This window comes from Pithys albifrons, chromosome 3 (assembly GCF_047495875.1).
Source record: "Pithys albifrons albifrons isolate INPA30051 chromosome 3, PitAlb_v1, whole genome shotgun sequence".
NCBI lineage: Eukaryota > Metazoa > Chordata > Aves > Passeriformes > Thamnophilidae > Pithys > Pithys albifrons.
This window is the reverse complement of record NC_092460.1, coordinates 89,408,828-89,426,340: the sequence shown is the minus strand read 5'-3', so window position 1 is coordinate 89,426,340 and position 17,513 is coordinate 89,408,828. Positions and strand designations below refer to the sequence as shown.

At 40.9% G+C, this 17,513-nt stretch overlaps 1 protein-coding gene across 2 annotated transcripts in view; it reads right to left on the bottom strand.

Annotated features, from left to right (window-relative positions):
- Nucleotides 1-17,513, bottom strand: part of RELN (reelin) — a 281,484-nt gene that overhangs the window by 71,371 nt on the left and 192,600 nt on the right. For both annotated transcript variants that reach the window (XM_071552669.1, XM_071552670.1), the window contains exons 21-25: nt 15,112-15,304; nt 12,318-12,430; nt 5,611-5,748; nt 4,789-4,975; nt 540-745 (exon numbers count right to left, since the gene is read on the bottom strand). In XM_071552669.1, coding sequence (XP_071408770.1) covers nt 540-745; nt 4,789-4,975; nt 5,611-5,748; nt 12,318-12,430; nt 15,112-15,304 — 837 coding nt within the window. The remainder of the gene's footprint in view (nt 1-539; nt 746-4,788; nt 4,976-5,610; nt 5,749-12,317; nt 12,431-15,111; nt 15,305-17,513) is intronic.

Below are 17,513 nucleotides of genomic sequence, written 5' to 3'. Positions count from 1 at the left end.
AAATTATTTGCATGTTGAAAGACATAAACAACAGGCAATAGAAATCATGTTAATACCAGTGCAGACAAATACAATGTAAATTTTCACTGACAAGGTACCTTTCAGCAAATATGAATTGCTGAACATGAATTCTTCTCTCCTTAAACATTTATTTAAAGGAGCTTTTGTTTTACACAACATTAATACATGTTAATTAGATATGAAGCCAGAGTCAGAGGAAATGACAGATTTCTACACCTTTTTTTTGGTAAGTTCTGTATTTCCTTGCTGATGTTTTGCAGATATTAGCATTTTAGCCATGTTTCACATGGGAGAAAAGTGATAGGAGACTATATTTTACTTCAGTTTTTAAAGGCTCACTTCCATTACATCTTTCATTCCTAGTGACAGAGTTTACTGTGGCAGCCTGAAAAAGTTTCCATATATCGATGGCTTTTAAGCATTACAACTTGAAATTATTATTCATATTTTCAAAACTTGAGAAATATATTTTTTTAAAAGCTGATGCAGTATGGATTTAATTTAGAGTAAAATTATACCTAGGTTTGCTGAAGTCAGAGAAATACATTTCTGCTAGTAGCTGCCAGTTGATACCACCGTTGTTGCTGTACTGCAGCAGTACACCTTCTTCTCTGCTGTCGGGTTTATTGCATGAAGAGCTGTCTCCTCCTATCTGGATGTAAAACTGTACAAAATCCACCCATGTTGTGTCCAAATCCCAGCTTACCAACTGTCTTTTTCCAGCCTACAATACAAACAACAGAGAGGCAATAATAATTTTAATTATGACATCTTTATTACAAATAGAAATATTTAAAGTCCAACACAGATGAATATTGCACAGAAAACTACACAATGTGGAGGACATTGAATTTTGTGTTAATTTTGTCTTTCAATTATTCTGCTTGGCCATCCTTTATGCCTTAATCATCCTGGTATGATCACATAAGAATTTTTATTATTAGATTTCAACACACAATGCAGCTTCACAACACAATTTCCACACAACTATTTCATCTCATTCCTTCAAGGTCCCAGGTCCCTCCAGAAGACAAAGAGCAGATGTTGGATATCCTGAATCAACCAGGGTTAAATTTTTATGTACTCAGCTTTCAATGAAACTGTACAGAGCAGTAAAAGGCCATTTCTGACATCTCATTTCCCCACTTAAACCCTGCACTGTATAGGGTTACCTGATCACCTGAAATCAGCCTCTGTAATACCTGTTTCTTCAAGCCCACCTCCTACACAAGAACCAGAGAGCGGCATTTTCTCTTCATGTTTCACTTGAGTAAGATTTGTTCCTACACAAAATTATGTTCTTTTCCTATTAGGTGTTGTAAATCAGGACTCTTTTGACTGAAATCTGTGGATTTGGTTTCAGGTTTATGTAAGCAAAGCTGAGAAAAAAAACATAACCTTATAAAATTCAGCAAACAGATTTTCCAAGAATGTTTTTGAGTTCTAACAGGTCAATGTGGTCACTTTGAGCATGTTAGCAAAGGAAGACAGCATATTCATCTTAAAAAAAGCTTTAAGAGCCTTTTTCTGTAACTGAAATTATCCCATAACCCTCTTCCCTTTGTGCCCTGGTGCTTGAAGCTAAACTTGTGGGCTTGCACATCAACAAAACCTACAAGATGCTGATGTGTGATCTGAAGCTGCCTGTGGCAAGGCAGGACACAGGACGAGAGCAGTGTCCCCACAGAGGTGACCTGCATGTCCTGCATCTGACACAACCCTGCCCAGCATAGCTCTGTGTTTCATAGGTAGGGCAAAGCTGTATGTGTGCAGCTGGAGGGAGGATGCAGGGCTTACATTTCTGCTTTTATTAAAGTAGCTGCAAAACTGCGATCTGGCACAGCACCCCCGCAAAATGGAGCTGAACTGTCAACATGCCTACTGTATCTAATTCCCTAAAAACTCATGGGTTTCTGTCCATCTCCAAGCATAAAAAGGTATCAAAAAGGAAAACTTGGGCTAAGTTGTAAAATAATGCCTATGTTTAAGCAATATTTATTTTTTTCTCTCTCACTTGTACATTTATGATATTTCTGATAAATTTCCAGACAAACTTGAGGTAAGCAAGTGATGTGATCTAGTTGAACACAAATGTAAGCATGGCCAAACTTCGCGAACGAAGATTTGGGAAGGGCTGTCCCCACGTGGGTGTGCCCTTCCAGCCTGCGCAGTGGATTTTAGGTGAGGCTCAGCGTGCACAGAACTGGCCCCACCGTTTAAGTCCTGAGGTTCATCTGCCACGGCCGAGCGGGCTTGGACGGTGCCAGTGAAGTCCTCAGGACTAGAACCTACAGCACCCAGTATTTCCCAGGAGGTCTCCCATCCAAGTACTAATCCGGGGCTGACCCTGCTTAGCTTCTGAGATCTGACAGGATCGGATGTCAGGGAGGCATTTAACTGCCCTGAACACAAATACTAAGATTGTGATCTGAGATTTAGAATATCATCTGGTCTTTCTTAATGATGATATATGAATTTAAATCCTGTTCAACTCATCACCTCTTTCCTCTTTCTATCCAGTTTAGGGTAAACCCAGCACAGATGAATGCAAATTGCTCTCTTTCTCAGACTATTTTGCTTTGCTGGTGTGACAGCCTGGGTCCATAGCTCATTTGCAGACCCTACCTAATAGGCCACCTCACACCACGAGCTGATTTCAGGAAACTGAATACAAATGGGTTTAGCTGGGTTAGCCTGCACCGCTGATGACAACTAAAACCTGTGAAGAATCCTTTGACTCTCCAAAAGCTCATATAGGACACAGTCACACAGATTTGGTCTTGAATTATGCCTGCTGTTTTGGTGTATTTGGTGGCTTATTCCCAGCTAAGCGAGTCCCTCCTGGATGGTACTGCAAGAGCAAGATGAGCTCAGTCTTGGGTGCAGTCTTGAGCTTCCCAGTGCAGCCCTGAGCTTCCCAGTCCAGCCTCCCATGGCTAACACTGGCCAAGGTGACATTGATAATTTCTTGGTAGTTTGTTTTCACAGCTTCATTTGGAGACTCACTGGAATTTCAAATGATCATCATCAAATCAAACCAGTAATGAGTAATAATGATGCAAACACCTTTGCTGCCCCATAAGCAGATGTGGCCTGGCTGGCTGAGGATACCTGATGTACTGACCTGCAGTGGGTCAAATTCTGGCCACAAAACTATTGCAGGGGGTTTTCCACTCTCCCCACAGCAGCTCTGCCTGCCAAAGGGGTAATCACAGAACCAGGTTAATTAACAAAGGGCATGAGTGACATGAAACCTCAGAGGAATTGCAGAGGCTAATTGAAAAAGCTCTGTATTGTGAACACACCTACAATTGATTAAAATGAGTTGTAAAACAAAACTAGAGGGTTATCAGAACAAAGCCAACATTAATTCTGGCATCAGTAATTGATTGTGGCAGCAAACATTAGACATTCAAATAAAAAGTGGCTGTTCAAGCAAATGAAAAGAAATGGAGCTTGTGAATATGAACTCCTCAAAACAATACAGAAGTATTGGACAACTATAAAAATAATTTTTTATCATCTACCAGCATGGCCACTAGATGTCTTGAAAAAGATCTAAACAAAAATTAAATAAACCACCTCCTGTTGATGGCACACAGACTGCTACTACTCAAGAAATGAATGATAACCTAACCCTTAGAGATCAATAGAAAAAAGCCAAGAATTTCTAAATGTGTTTTTCACTCCTCCTTAGCAGAAATCAGAAGAAAGATCATAGCAGGTTAATTCTAATTTAGCAAACTACTTTTGAGAAACTTGGCATAAGGAGCTGAGCCAGAAGGAAAAACATCTAACAGAGAAGACAATTATATAAAAAAAAATCCAATTATCACAATTAGCTAGTTATACTGATTGGTCTATTGTAAAATTTTCAGTGCAGAGCTGTATTTCCAGGGGAGCTGGATGTGAGACTATGTAGGAGTGCTGAAAATTATTTCATGGGTTAGATTTTTGTAATGAGGTAAACAACACACAATTACACAGCATTGCATATTGGGTTATTCTTCTGGGACTAATCTGGCTCTCATGACAGCAGTGGCAGTTTGATCAAACCTTTAAAAGAGAAGCACATAGCTGCATTTAAACTCTTCCTTTCAATTAAGAACAAAACAAACCCTCGTACTAGACCCGAGGAACAAGTATAATAAAATAAATGTGTTTACAATCCATAATCTTAAATCCAGTCATAAAGATCTCTTTTTATTTTAGGTATAATTGCTATTAATTAGCAGAATTCCCTATATCTCCTTTCGGTTCTATTATTTCTTGTCTGCAAAGCATCCGGGTTACACAAAAGAGTATGCTCCTAGAGGCTAACCACTTTCTAAAAGCCTGATGGTGGGGGTTTTTCGACCACTTTTGGCCCTGCGACCTCAAATTAAGCTGATTGTCCCCTGCAAGGCCACCCTTTGTCCATCTCTTACCCAGAACAGTACAGACGAAACAAATGGGAGCTGCTGGATGCTGAGAACTGAGTCTTTACACAGAAAATGTACAACCAAGACATTCTGAATGTACAGTACACTGGCAATTGACTTCCTTTCATTACAGCTTGTATTTCTTGAATACATAATGCATGTGTCTTTCCCTATCTCTTTTGATTGCTTTGTTCTTTACCTGCAGAGCACATCTGTGCTCTTCAATGCACTCCTAATACTGCTTGCAGGATTCTGCCACTTCCCTTTTCTTTGCCATACAACCACATCATGCTCCACTCAAACCTACAGTATATGCCTTTTGCAGTCTCCCATCCCTCTTTATTACCTTGTTGAAGTAGAGCGAGGAGCCAGAGGAGATGACCCCACAGCCTTCTTCAGGCTTGACAACTTCTCCTCCAATAATTTCCTGCCACTCTGTCTTCAGGTTGTCTGGGTTCTCAAAATCCGACATGATGGTTGAAGAGAGGGGATTTTCAGGCTGACATTCAGTACCCCGAAACCCTGAGTCACACCTGGAAGGAAGCATAAATGCAACAAGCTTTTAAAGACTTGATTTGACACTGACAGTTAAGGTGGTGCAGTGACCTCTTAGAATTGGATGTGAAATAAATCATTCTGGGAGTGGAATTTTGGATCACGGAAACAAACTAGAATAACTGGAAATGGGAAAACCCCCTGTATTTTATTTCTAAAAAAAATCTCTGTAGTGTCCATAAAGTTTGAAGCTGGCAGGCACTTGTCTGTGCCATTTGTATTGAACCCATTCTGACAGCAGCTGCAAAGCAGAGCTGAGCTGCTACCTAGCATCCTTCTAACCCATCAACACAGCTCCAGCACTGAGTTCATCCCTGGGTCCTTCTGCAAGGGCCTGGAGAGGCCACCAGGACACCTGCAGCAGGGCAGCCCTGTGTCACTTAAAGTTCTTCCAATGCTTGGATGTGCCAAGGGCAAGGGTTCTTGGACAGACTAGTATACAGCAACTGGCTGTTAATGGTGCTTGAATGGTCCAACCCCCCACAGTGCTTTTACCTTTTAATGTTCAATCTAAAAATAAGAATAACAGCCAAGAAAAGAAAGTATGGAAAATATTAGGGTACTTGAAGTATCAGGAGAGCACTGCTAAGAGGGACTGACAGAGGCTTGGTACCTGCAAACACCGTGGTCGCACCAGCCGTGCCCGCTGCACATGTTGGGACACTGCTGTCCGATGTAGATGTTGTCCAAGGCCCACTCGTCTTGGGCTGTGTAGTAGCACTGACTCCAGCGGAAACGTGTGGCACTGGACCTTAAAACCAATAACAGAAATTTAATTTGTGATCCTTCACAGAACTGCAGGAAAAAAGATAAAATGTAACTAAAATAAAATAAAGAGGATGCCATAATCATAGCCCAGGCTGCAATGGCCAGCACGACCAAAGACAGAGTTTTGTAAATTAACTTTCTAGATGATGCCACTGGCTGCACAGAGCTATGTAATGGACTTTCCAGTCATTGATGACATTTCTGAGCAAGCCTACAAAGGTGTTACAGGGATTTTGAGCATTGTTTGAAAGTAAGCTTCACAATGAGTATTACTGGATTTTTATTGAGTGCCATTCTGTGATGGTTGCAATACTAGAAAGGTGGATTTAGAGCACGACTTTGGTTTTTAATTTTTGGTCACAGTCAACAGGTCCTAAGTTGTGAAAACAGATTTCTCCTGACACTAATTATTTAGATAATTATTAAAGCTCAAGTGTAAGCATTTCTCCCCTTTGAATACAATCTATTTCCATTCAACAATAGTTGACTGTTTTTTCTTGGATGTAAAAAATTCTTTTTGCCACGATGATTCTAAACTTCATTTAGTTCACAGATCACAGGTGATAATGAGATCACAGGTTTTTGACAAAGACCCTGTTTCACAGCACCTATTTTTTCGACACTGCAAATAGCTTGCTCCTGGGTGACAACTCAAAATCTGTAACACCCAAGGTTTGTGGTGGGGTATTACAGAATTAAATTTCTTACCTAACTAAACTCTGAATACTTGCAATATCCTTCAAGCATACACCCTTGTTGTAGTTTCTACTTTCTAGTTAAATAGTTTATCTTCAACAGCTTATTTTTCTTTACTACAGTGAAGTCAGGTAATATTATTTATTAAAAAATTCTTGCTGTTGACCCTCTAGGACATTGTCCAATGAGAAAAGTGTGACTTCTGCCAGCCAAGCCCAGCCTGACATCCACCATCCTCAAAAACCAAGGCTGAAGAAGGAACTGAATCACAAGAAAAGCAATTGTCATTATCAAGCCTTTCTGAGCTGCCCTGCCAAACTGTGCACATCCAACAGGTTACAGATGTTGGCAAGTGGCCACTCCCAGATGGTGGATGCAGAGATCCTCCACCTGATGCTTGTGCCAGAAAGAGACTAAAAAATTATATTGCATGTGAAATGAAACAAAGATGGGAAATTGTTCATCATGACGGAGCAAAAGGAGCTGTGCTGGAATGATGAGTCTGGGAAAAAGGGGTAATGGGGACAATGTGCGCACTGAGGCTGCAGCACAGAGCTGTGGAGGGGTAGGACAGAGAAAGCAAGGCTGACTGAGAACTATAAAATCAGATTTTGAATTTGGACAGGCCTGTGTCTGGCCAAGGGCTGGTTGGAGGAGCTGAGGATGAGAAGCAGGTGGTTCCTATACAAAACTTCTTTTCTAGCTTATTTCTGAGCCATATGGTAACGTTAATGGCATAGGACAGAATGCTGTTACTCTAATTTAAGATAAAAAGCACTTTCCCCACCCTCAATAATTTATGTAGAATAAGACTTATTAAAATGAATATTGTAAAAGTGGCTGAGCCACCTGCTCGCACGTATGGAAGTGAAAAAAAGAGCAGGCCTGAGCAGATAAAGTGGACCCTGTGGCAGAGCAGTTAACCACGCAGTTACATGCTAGAAGTTTAGTACATGTGTGGAGAAATTTTTAAAACACCAGTTTTGAATTTCTTTAAAAAAATAAGTGAAGCTGCCCCAGGGCTCAATTTTTAATGGAAATTATCCTTGTTGTCTGTTCTAAGTATCTGTTTGATATCACAAATACTGTGAGCATTTTTACAGCACACAGAGTTAATCTGCAGGGGCAGATATGCTGATTAAATAATCCCTCAGGATATAATGTATTGATGGGTTACATTACAAGAGCTATGAATTATCCATTAAAAGTGCACAATGCCAGCAATCTGCACATGAAGTGCTTCCTAGGCTTGCGTGGGCAGAATGGTCAGTCAATATTCACCACAATTTATTTATTTTTGGAGTCCTCTGAAGGCAGGAAATCACCTCCACAGTGAGGTTTGTGTTTGCTACAGAGTGTCAATGGCACCACAGAGAGCCCTGAAGCCCTGACAGAGGTTGTAGGCACTGGAAAGAGCAGGCTGGTGCTAACTCTAATGAGTGCTGAGGAAAATAACAATACCGAAACCAAAGAATGGTGTTAGAGCAGGCAAAACCACACCTCCACAAACTCCCAGCACAATAAAATTGTGTCAAGTTGTTTTCCCAGGTCACAGGAAGGAGAGCACTGTGGCTGGACATCTCCAGTGTTTCAGCAGGGATGGTGTATGGGTAGTGGTAGGGTGTGAGACCCTGCAGCCCAGGGGTACTTACAGCAAAGTGGGGGAGATTTATAATGTTACATGCCATGGAAGTCTCATGGTGACTGACACCGTGGTGTGGTGGTGCCCCCTAAAGACAGTCCTGGTGCTGCATGGTGTGGTATTGATGGCATTGCCTTGGCCTCTCGCTGGCCGCTGTACAGTGCAAATGATCCTGCAGGGTTGCTGTGCAGGTGCAGCACAGCTGGTTTTGGGGCACAAGGCTCACACTCGACCCACACAAACAGTGGCGACAGCCCAGCCCTGTGTAATGATGGAGAACACCTCTGTGCCCAGGGGGCACCACAGCCGGAGCCCCACATATATCCCTGTGCAGCTCCACTGTGCGGCTGTTCCCAGGGTTGTTACCGCGCTCCAAGTCACAGAGCTCACACCGGGACCAACAGCCCTTGCTGGGGCTTGTGTGGGTTTCACCTGAGAAAAGTGTTTCTCTGGCGGTCTCCTCCTCCCGTTCCTGCCAACCTGCCAGGCGCAGAGCACAGGGCCACACGCTGCTGGGGCGGCTCCCGCTACCCCCGCGAGTCCCAGTGTTGTCTGCACGTCAAGCCAAGGGTGTGCTCTTCTCCTTTCGTTAGGAGTTCCCCCAGAGAAATGCAGCCACTGCAGGAGGTTTATTTCTGTCATTTAAGGGCAGGGAGGAAGGGAGTAGGCTCTTTACCTCCTGGAGATGAACACGTGGCCGAAACAGAGGTGTAGCGGCTGGGGCGGTCCCCGGGGAGCCACATCCCAGCGGGAAGGGCTTATTTTTATCTGCGGACAGAGAGCTTTCCCCGGGGGTAGCTTTGCCTCCGCGGGAGTCCCGTGGTCCCCGAGATGCTGCGGGGCAAGGGGCTGCCCTCGCCGTCCCACCCACTTGCTGCCCTGGTCCCGCGTAAAGATCTCAGGGATCTGGATGCCTCCCCGGGTGAGGGATAATGGGTGTTAGGCTGAATTGGCAACTGCAAAAGCAACGCTGCTGAAAAGCCGGTCCTGCTCACTCTTTTTGAAAGCTTTCCAAGGCTGCTCTGCACCTCAAGGTAACAACAGCTTAAGAGGATTATGCTGTTAAAAATGTTAATCAACAATTTAAAAAAGCCATGTTAATTAAGAGAAGAGAATAAGGAGATGAGTGTCAGCTGCATTCTCAGTGATAAAATACTGGTTTTCTGGACAGCCACCATTTGGGCACGTATTGAAATGGTAAGTGCAACACCGAGGAGTTATGAAAGCATTTCTTACAAGCAAAATAAACCTCCCTACTTCCTCATAATTTTCCCTTTCCCCCCTTGTTTTTTAATGCTACTAGAAGGCAATCTGGCTTTCTTATGACATTATATCTAAGTCAGGTTGATGTCAAATAAAAGTCATTGTTGTTGTGTGACATTTTACATAAGCACAAGAAATCATGTCCCAGGAGTACTGCAAGTGAAATGATGATCTTTCTGTTATAAAATTTTCCAGATATGTAAGTTAAAATAAAGTCATTGCCTTCCCTCCTGATACTAAAAACCCTAACGATCTACTGCAAATTTGTGGCTGATAAAATTATATTTGCTACCTTCTGAGTTACCATAATTACATTTACCCAATTATCCTGGAGCTCTCATTCAGTCATTAGGTGTTGATTTGTTTATGAAGTCAGCAACTGACAGCTGCTTGTATCTCATTAAGGCCTGTTCATATGCAAACGCCTCTCATAAAACTGAAATTAATTTTCATCAGTGTTAGAAACGTTCAGTTCAAGTACAATACAATTTCAGCAGGCAGGTGCATACATGTAATTTCTTCAATACAAGTCTCACTCTTACAGCAGATTTCCTAACATTCCAAATCTCAGATAGCACAGGGACCTTGCAAAATCATGCCTGCCAGATGCAGAACATCTACAGATGTGATGAAATACCAGCACACCCAGAAAGCTTTACAAGGGAAATAGGTGCTTTTACTGAACAATTTTCCAGCTGCATCGGCACAGTGCCACAGCTTGACACTGCCCATTCACCCAAGGTGCAGACCCTCAGCTAAGAGCTGTGCACGCAGAGGTAAAAACTCCAGCAAGCGTAGCAGGGCTGTGAGGGCAAGTCCAGGCTACCAAGAGCCGGAGCAAGGCTAAGGAGACATTCCTGAATCCTCATTTAGGTGATTTGTTTTCCTGCGCAGTAAGCACAGGGCAGGCTGTGTCTTTGGCAGCCTTTGTCTTGAGGGGGTGAGGCAGAAGCAAGGTCCCCTGAGTGCCCTTCCCCTCAGCCCAGCTTTGGGAAGGCAGCAGACCTGGCTCTCCCCATCTGCACTGTTCTTCCTGGCCATTACTAAGATTGGGTCCATGGGTGGTTGTTGCAGTGGAGTACAAGTGGGGAAAGGGATAGGAGAGGGAGGGAGGGAGTCCCACAGGAGAGCCCTACAGAGCATATTTGCTACCAGCCACCTGGCAGGATGCCCTCGGTGTGGCTGGGCTGGCAGTGAAGAGCTGCACATCAGATGTTCACCAGTAAGGCCCAGGTTCTGGAGAGGCAGAAACTTGCCCTCTGCTAAGAAGTGTGCTTTAAAAATGTACAAAATATCCCTTCCCAATCTCAGCCCAAAGGAACTACTGAGCCCTCAGCCTGCTCCTTGCCAGTGGAAAGGAGGGTTAAAAAGACGGGTAAATGGCTGAGATGCATCTGGTGCCTCAGATTGATTTTGGTCAGGAACATGTAGCCAATCTTTCTCTTCACCCTGATAACACCATAGCAAAACACAACACAAGAAATGTGCTCTATGAAGAGCAAAGAAATGTTCAGTGGTAATTTGTACCTTAATTACAAACAAAACTCTACTAACAGACAGGAATCCCTTCAGATAAAAGATAGAGTGTGAAATATTTATGATTTGTGTGCAGCAGAAAACAGGAACCCGGCTATTACTTCATTGTAATTTCTCCCCACAGTCTCCTAAATTAAAATGAAATTATTTGCTTCTGTCACCTCATATGCTGAGAAAAATTAGTAAATTCTAAAGAAAAAAAGGCCCACAACATTGGTATTACTATCAAATACATAATAGATAATAACAACTTTGAGTACAGTATATATCTTACAAATAAATTTAAGAATAACCACCTACTTTAGAGTGTAACCTGAAAAATTGTATACATTCTTTAAACTCCTAAGTGCCTATGTGAACCACAAATTTTGCAACTGGTAGGAACATAACGGCAGGTAAGATTTAGTACATTATAATCTAACTACAAAGCAGTTATTTGTAGATTTACTTGTGCCATTTGGTATTATCTGATCTGATATGTTTGAAGGATTCAATATTTGCCCTTGATGTTTTGCCTGAAAATAGGAAATTCTGAATATTGGCTGTACAGTAAAAATGGCCAGTGTGTTGAAAGAAGGTATAATTGTGGTGTGATTGATGGAAATAGGTTGTGTTGAGGCCGTGGAGAAAGGAAAAAAAAAAGAAGGATGTGGAAATACAATGGTAACTTAATCTGAGCAAGCTCTCATTGCAAATGCTGTGATGGATTCAGGTCAAGCATAAGCAAAATGTAACTCTAATTGGAATAATTAAATCCTCAAATGAAGAAAAGCCCTGAAGATTATTGGGATTTATGACAAATTTTTTGTATGTTATAATAAAGATTTTAAAAGAAACAATGAAAGAAATCATCTAGTTAATAAATAAAAAATTTAAGGCAGGCAAACCAAGTTGGATTAAAATAGGATGAATAGGGTAAGGCATTCTGTTAATTTTTGTTGCTGTTTTTTGCAGAAGAGAATGTTATTTTTTAAAACATGCTATAAAAAGAAACAAGAGTTAAAAAATTCCCAGAAATGAATCATTCACTATTGTTTACAGAAGGCTTTGGTCTGAAGATGTAAACAATAAGGAATGTGCAAAATAAAAACTAACAATCCAAATAAAGCCTTCCTCCAGTGGGGCATTTATAGACAAGCACCACTATTTTTGAACAGGTCTGAACTTTATTAGAAGTCAGAATATGAATTAAAAACAATCCTAAACAATAGTTTCTGATGACTTCACCAACATTTCACTCTCTAGTTATGTAAGGAATGCATTTTTATGTTAAATACCTGCAACTGGGTTAGCACTGACACCCCACCTATTGGCTGGAGTAGGACCTACAGAGGACGTGATCTGTGTCATGTAGCAATTTAAAAACAGATTAATTATCTATACTCCCCCCAAAAATTAAAGAACTACATGCTCACCAAGTCTTCTGTGGTAAAAGAACAGTGATTCTCCTCCACTGAGTAAATTCACTGGAGTGGTAAATACTTGCTGATGTAAACTCCTGACAGCTCGGCATACTGGGAAGACATTCCTTAAAGTAAAACATTTCAAAATCAGATTTAGTGTTAAGAAATAGTCAGGAACAGAAAGAAAGGTTAAATATTTGCAGAAACAGGAGTTTGTCTGAGTCCAGATACTGGAAAGAAATACCCAGAAGCAGAAAAATCGTGGCATGATGCAGAGAAATTTCTCAGAAAACTAGTAATACAATTAAAGATGGAGAAAACCCCTATTTCAGAGTTTAGCATTAGTGACTTTTGCTTTCCTCCATGAGGCTGGGTAGCTTGGGTTTTTTCACTATTTTCACCCCAACATCTAGCTCAGACTGTGAAGAAAGCCTACAAGACCACTGTGGAGTAAGTCTATGAAAGTGACCTCCTGACCTCCATGACATTATGCCAGTCATTTTAGAGACCTCTTTGTGAGCCCCTGCCTGGGCATGCTGGCTGTGCCCACACTTTCCACCTGCAGTGGGGAGCAGCAGTGGGAACAGACAGAGCCACACCAGAGCGCTCAACCACAGCCTGCTGGAGCTGCACCCAGAGGCCCTTCCCGTGCTCTGCAGTGGTCTTTTCTCTGACACCTACAGCAAGTGGTGTAAATTCCCCATTCCTGCTCTTATGATGATTTCTGCATTTAACTCAGATTCCTAGTGAGGTCTGTTCACCAAATTTGCTTTTTTCTAATCAGAAAATATGATCATTATCATATCTTTTTAATATTAAATATAAATGAAGTCCACTATCCCAACTTCTTACTGTTTTCTAGAACTGCCTTTCCCATGTTACTCTAGTTTTTTCTGCTATATTCCATTAATTTATATATATGTATATATATATACATATATATACACATCTATCTATCTATCTATCTATCTATCTATCTATCTATCTATCTATCTATCTATCTATCTATCTATCTTCTATCTATCATAGCACAGTAGAGGTTTGTGCTATGGTTTTGATGAGGTATTAATAAAGTGCTTGAAAGCTATTACCAACCTACATGATCTTGTTCTAGCTACCCACTCAGAGAGTTCCCTTCTGCCACATCACACCATTTCTTGACTGTCCCCACATGCCTGAGAGCCTTTTGCTGTTCACTGCTGTGCTCACCCCTGTGAGGGGTATCAGGTGAGATGGGGAAAGACAGCTGCTTATGCAAGTAGAATACTTTGCTCTAAAACTAAAACAGTGGTTCTCTACACCAGTTATGGCAATTAAGAATATTTATATAGTTAAATTATACACTAATAGTTATATATTAAATTTGATCAAGGGCAGAATCTATTATTTTACAGAGAAATTTACTGCTCAAATATTTTAAAGTATTAAATGAAGATCTGAGACTTTATTTTGTTTTGTTGGGGGTTTCTTTTTAGCAGATTTTCTAAAGGCTTAGTTTCCTTTCCAGCAATTTTCAAACACTTTTCATTGATTCATCCCCCGTAAAAGATCATACAAAACACTATCTGATCAGTGCTTGCAAAGCCAGCAAAACTTTCAAACATTTTAATTAATTAGTGTTTTGTTTATTTGCCAGATTTTGTCCTTGAAATATACTACAAATACTCTTTTATCACAGGAACATGGGTGGTGTGAGAAAAACGATTTGGCTGTTCTCTCTGAACTCAGCTCCACTGAGCAAGGAAAGTAGCACTGAAATCTGAAGGCAACTGATCTTCCATTGATGGTAACCACAAACCCCAAACAACCACCCTGCACACCATGGTGATGCCTGCTAGGTATAAAAGACATGAACAGTGTCTGAAATACAGGATTTATAGTTCTCCTCTGAATTCTGTTTAAGGTAGGAAATCATTATTTAGATTTACAAAGTTTAAAAATTCATTTATCGCCATTTCTCTATTCTGCCCACCATAGTAAATGGGGCAAAACACAATATGGCAAAGGGTAACCAGGCAAAGCTTTAATTGCTCATAGAAGATGTGGAACTTGACATACAAATCCTTCTGTGAGCCTGCAGAGCAGGCAGTGAAATGGCACTAGGGTAAGTTCCCTGACACCCTCTGAACCTGCTCAGAGGCAGCCCAAGGACCTTGGTTAGTTCACCCTGAGGCCAGGGAAAGTCCAGCTTTTGATCTAAGAGGGAAAACAAAAGCACAAATTATGGCCAAATGCACTACTCACATTTGTGCTGAGACAGGCTGAGCCACACGGGGGAAATAGCAGCCAACACTGCTATTTGCACTTCCAGCAGAGTGGGGGAAACAGCCGGTCATTATGGCCCTGTACTGTGTTTGAACCAGGGATGGGAGATGAAAGTCTCTACATTACAATCCCCTCAAGGAATGCGCTTTCCATTTACGAAAGGGCTGCGCACAAGGGCAGAAAGAATTTCTAGCCATTTTAATTCCAGGAAACAGTACACGCATTTTGCTTAGGAAAACAAAGCACTGGCACAGGAAAGATCTCAGCCATTACCCTGTAGCTCTGTCTAACTGTGCCCCAGCTATTTTCTCAGCCTTGGTCCATTCCTGTCACAGTTTTTATTTTTGGCTTTCAGATACCTTTCTTCCAAGTATTATGAAGAGCAGTTTAAACAGCTCTATTTGTAATTGTGACTGATTCCAACTGAGAATGTCTTTATTGAAAGGTGATAGAGGAAAACACCTTTCTCTGTTCAATGCCAGAAGTGTATTTCAGATACTAAGAGTTTATGGAAGACCAAAGTCCTCGCTGCCAGCCTCACCTCCTGAACAAGATGCCATGTGAGGCCATGGTTGGTAGAGTACTCCAGTTTCACCTGGTTGTCCATATGAGGAGTAAATGCCTGACCACAGCCCATCACCAAGTTGAACTGTATCATATACGAAGCTCCAATCTGCATGGACTGGGTCTCCACGTAGCGCATGCTGGAAGCTAACTTTGAATCTCCTGTAAAACTGAGAGATATAAGGAGTCAGGATCTATCCACAAAATAATTCAGAAAGGAATATTATGAATGGTTCTGGGCTAAATGCAGGGATGCTCCCTTCTGTGTTCTACAGATTGGCACATGGGATGAAACCATGCACAGAAGAATCTTTCTGTTGGTATTTCTGCAAATTACCAGGAAGGCCTTGATGTATCCCAGAATGTGAAACACTGAATTATTCTTTTAGTTCTTACTATATGCTCTTTGTATTAAGGATCAAGTTAGGATCAAGCAAAGGGCAATATAAGGAAAAAACAACATATAGAAAATTCATTCCAGGAGTGTCCATTGCCTAAGGTCATGCCACAGTAAGAGCTGTAATTTCATTCTAATACTGGGACAGTAAAGATACACTGGATCTAGTTTAATATATTCTTTTTACATAGACTTTTCATTCAATTTATTTTCAAGTGATCCTGTATTCAATGCATTCACTGAATTTTGATTGTGGTTCAGAATTAATATCTTCTATCCTCAGCTTCTTTTCTGTAGGATATAGTGATATAAGAGTTATATTATCCAGTTGATTGAGAACCATAGTAATATTTGGAACACACATATACACATACATGTTACAAGGTACCCAGCTATCACACACATAGTAACATAATATATAGTCTAAATTTACAAGGTTATTTAATTTTAAAGGCAGGTTTTTCTTCTATGCACTTTCAAAAGAAAAAAGCCTAACCAACCAAAATCAAAACCCCAAATGAAGAGGCATAAGGAGGAAGTAGTAACAACTTAAACTTTGAATCTTGCACTAGCCTTTAAAACATAGCTTTTTAATGAAAGTTCACATAGAATGAAAAATGCCTCCCTTATTTTGAGATATTTACTTAGTGTCTTCAGAAGTACTGTAGTCCTTTCGGCTTCAATATTTTCTAAGACTATTCTTAAATGTGAATCATCTAGGATAGGGATTGGCTCTTTTTAAAGAAAATCACCGCAAATCATCATGCAGAAATAAAAAAACTATATTCAGTACACTGGTGATGAAGAGATTAATCTAGTTGTTCTTATGACTGAATAAGCTACAGTTTATCATTTAAATAAGAAATCCTAATCTTTAAATACAGTACAATAGAACATATTAGCTTGTACTTCTGTAAAATTCAAAGTCATGACAAAGTGAGTATGAGGACATGGAATACAAGTCAGAGTCACTTAGCTCTCTTAATTCAGTGACCCACACCATTTTCTAGAGTTCTTTCTAGGGAGAGCACTTAAGCCATAAATGTCAGCATCTTGCCTTAAAGCTTTAGAAGAAATCACTGAAAGCTGACATTAGTTTTGCCATTATCAAATTGATGTTGCTTGGCACAGGTCAAGATGCAGGCTGCTTTCCCCTCTCTGACCTTACTCTCTCTGAAGATGACCCAACTCATGACACCACAGGAAACTACCTAGTCTTTGTTGATCATCACCTGAACTGACTGTGGATGGACTCCTTTCACTGCAAGGCTTTGTCATGGACAACTGGACCAGAAAGCAGTAATTTGTCTTGGAAAACTGTATCTGATCTCTTTGCTCTTTCAGTTGGTGTTGTCAGTGTTTTTCTTCTCAACGGGAAGGATGATTTTAAGTTGAGCAAAGGATATAATGTCCACTCAGCAGCAGCCCAGCTGACAACCTGTGGTTTGTGGCTTCATGGTTAGAACTGAATCCATCTCAGAAGAATTTGTGTGGGTAATGTCTGAATTTATTTTTCTTACAAACTTTATCTTGTACTTTTCAAAATGACAAAAATCCACAAATTTAAAAGCTAAAGCTGATTTTGTCTGACACAGTTTTAATTCCTACAAAGCAGCTTGAAATTTCATGGTTGATGTGGGAAAGCACAGTTTTACAGAAGCCCTCCTGGGAAATCTGTGCTGATACAACCAGGCTCTTCAGGCATCAGTCAGCCATGTGCAGTGTAATCAGCTGAAAGGTACATGTAGCAATGCTTTGGAAAATGATTTGGCATTGTACACATAGACCTAGGCACGACACAACACAGCCACCTAAAACTCATCAGAACGGAGTAAAGGTATTGAAACTAAGCAGTCTGATGAAGCATCTGCCCAGAATTTGTCTTCCCAAAGTAACAGAAGACAAGAGAAGGATTGGTACTCAGCATAAGCACAAAGAATAAAATGTTACATTTTTCACTTGTCTTCACAAAAATTCCCATG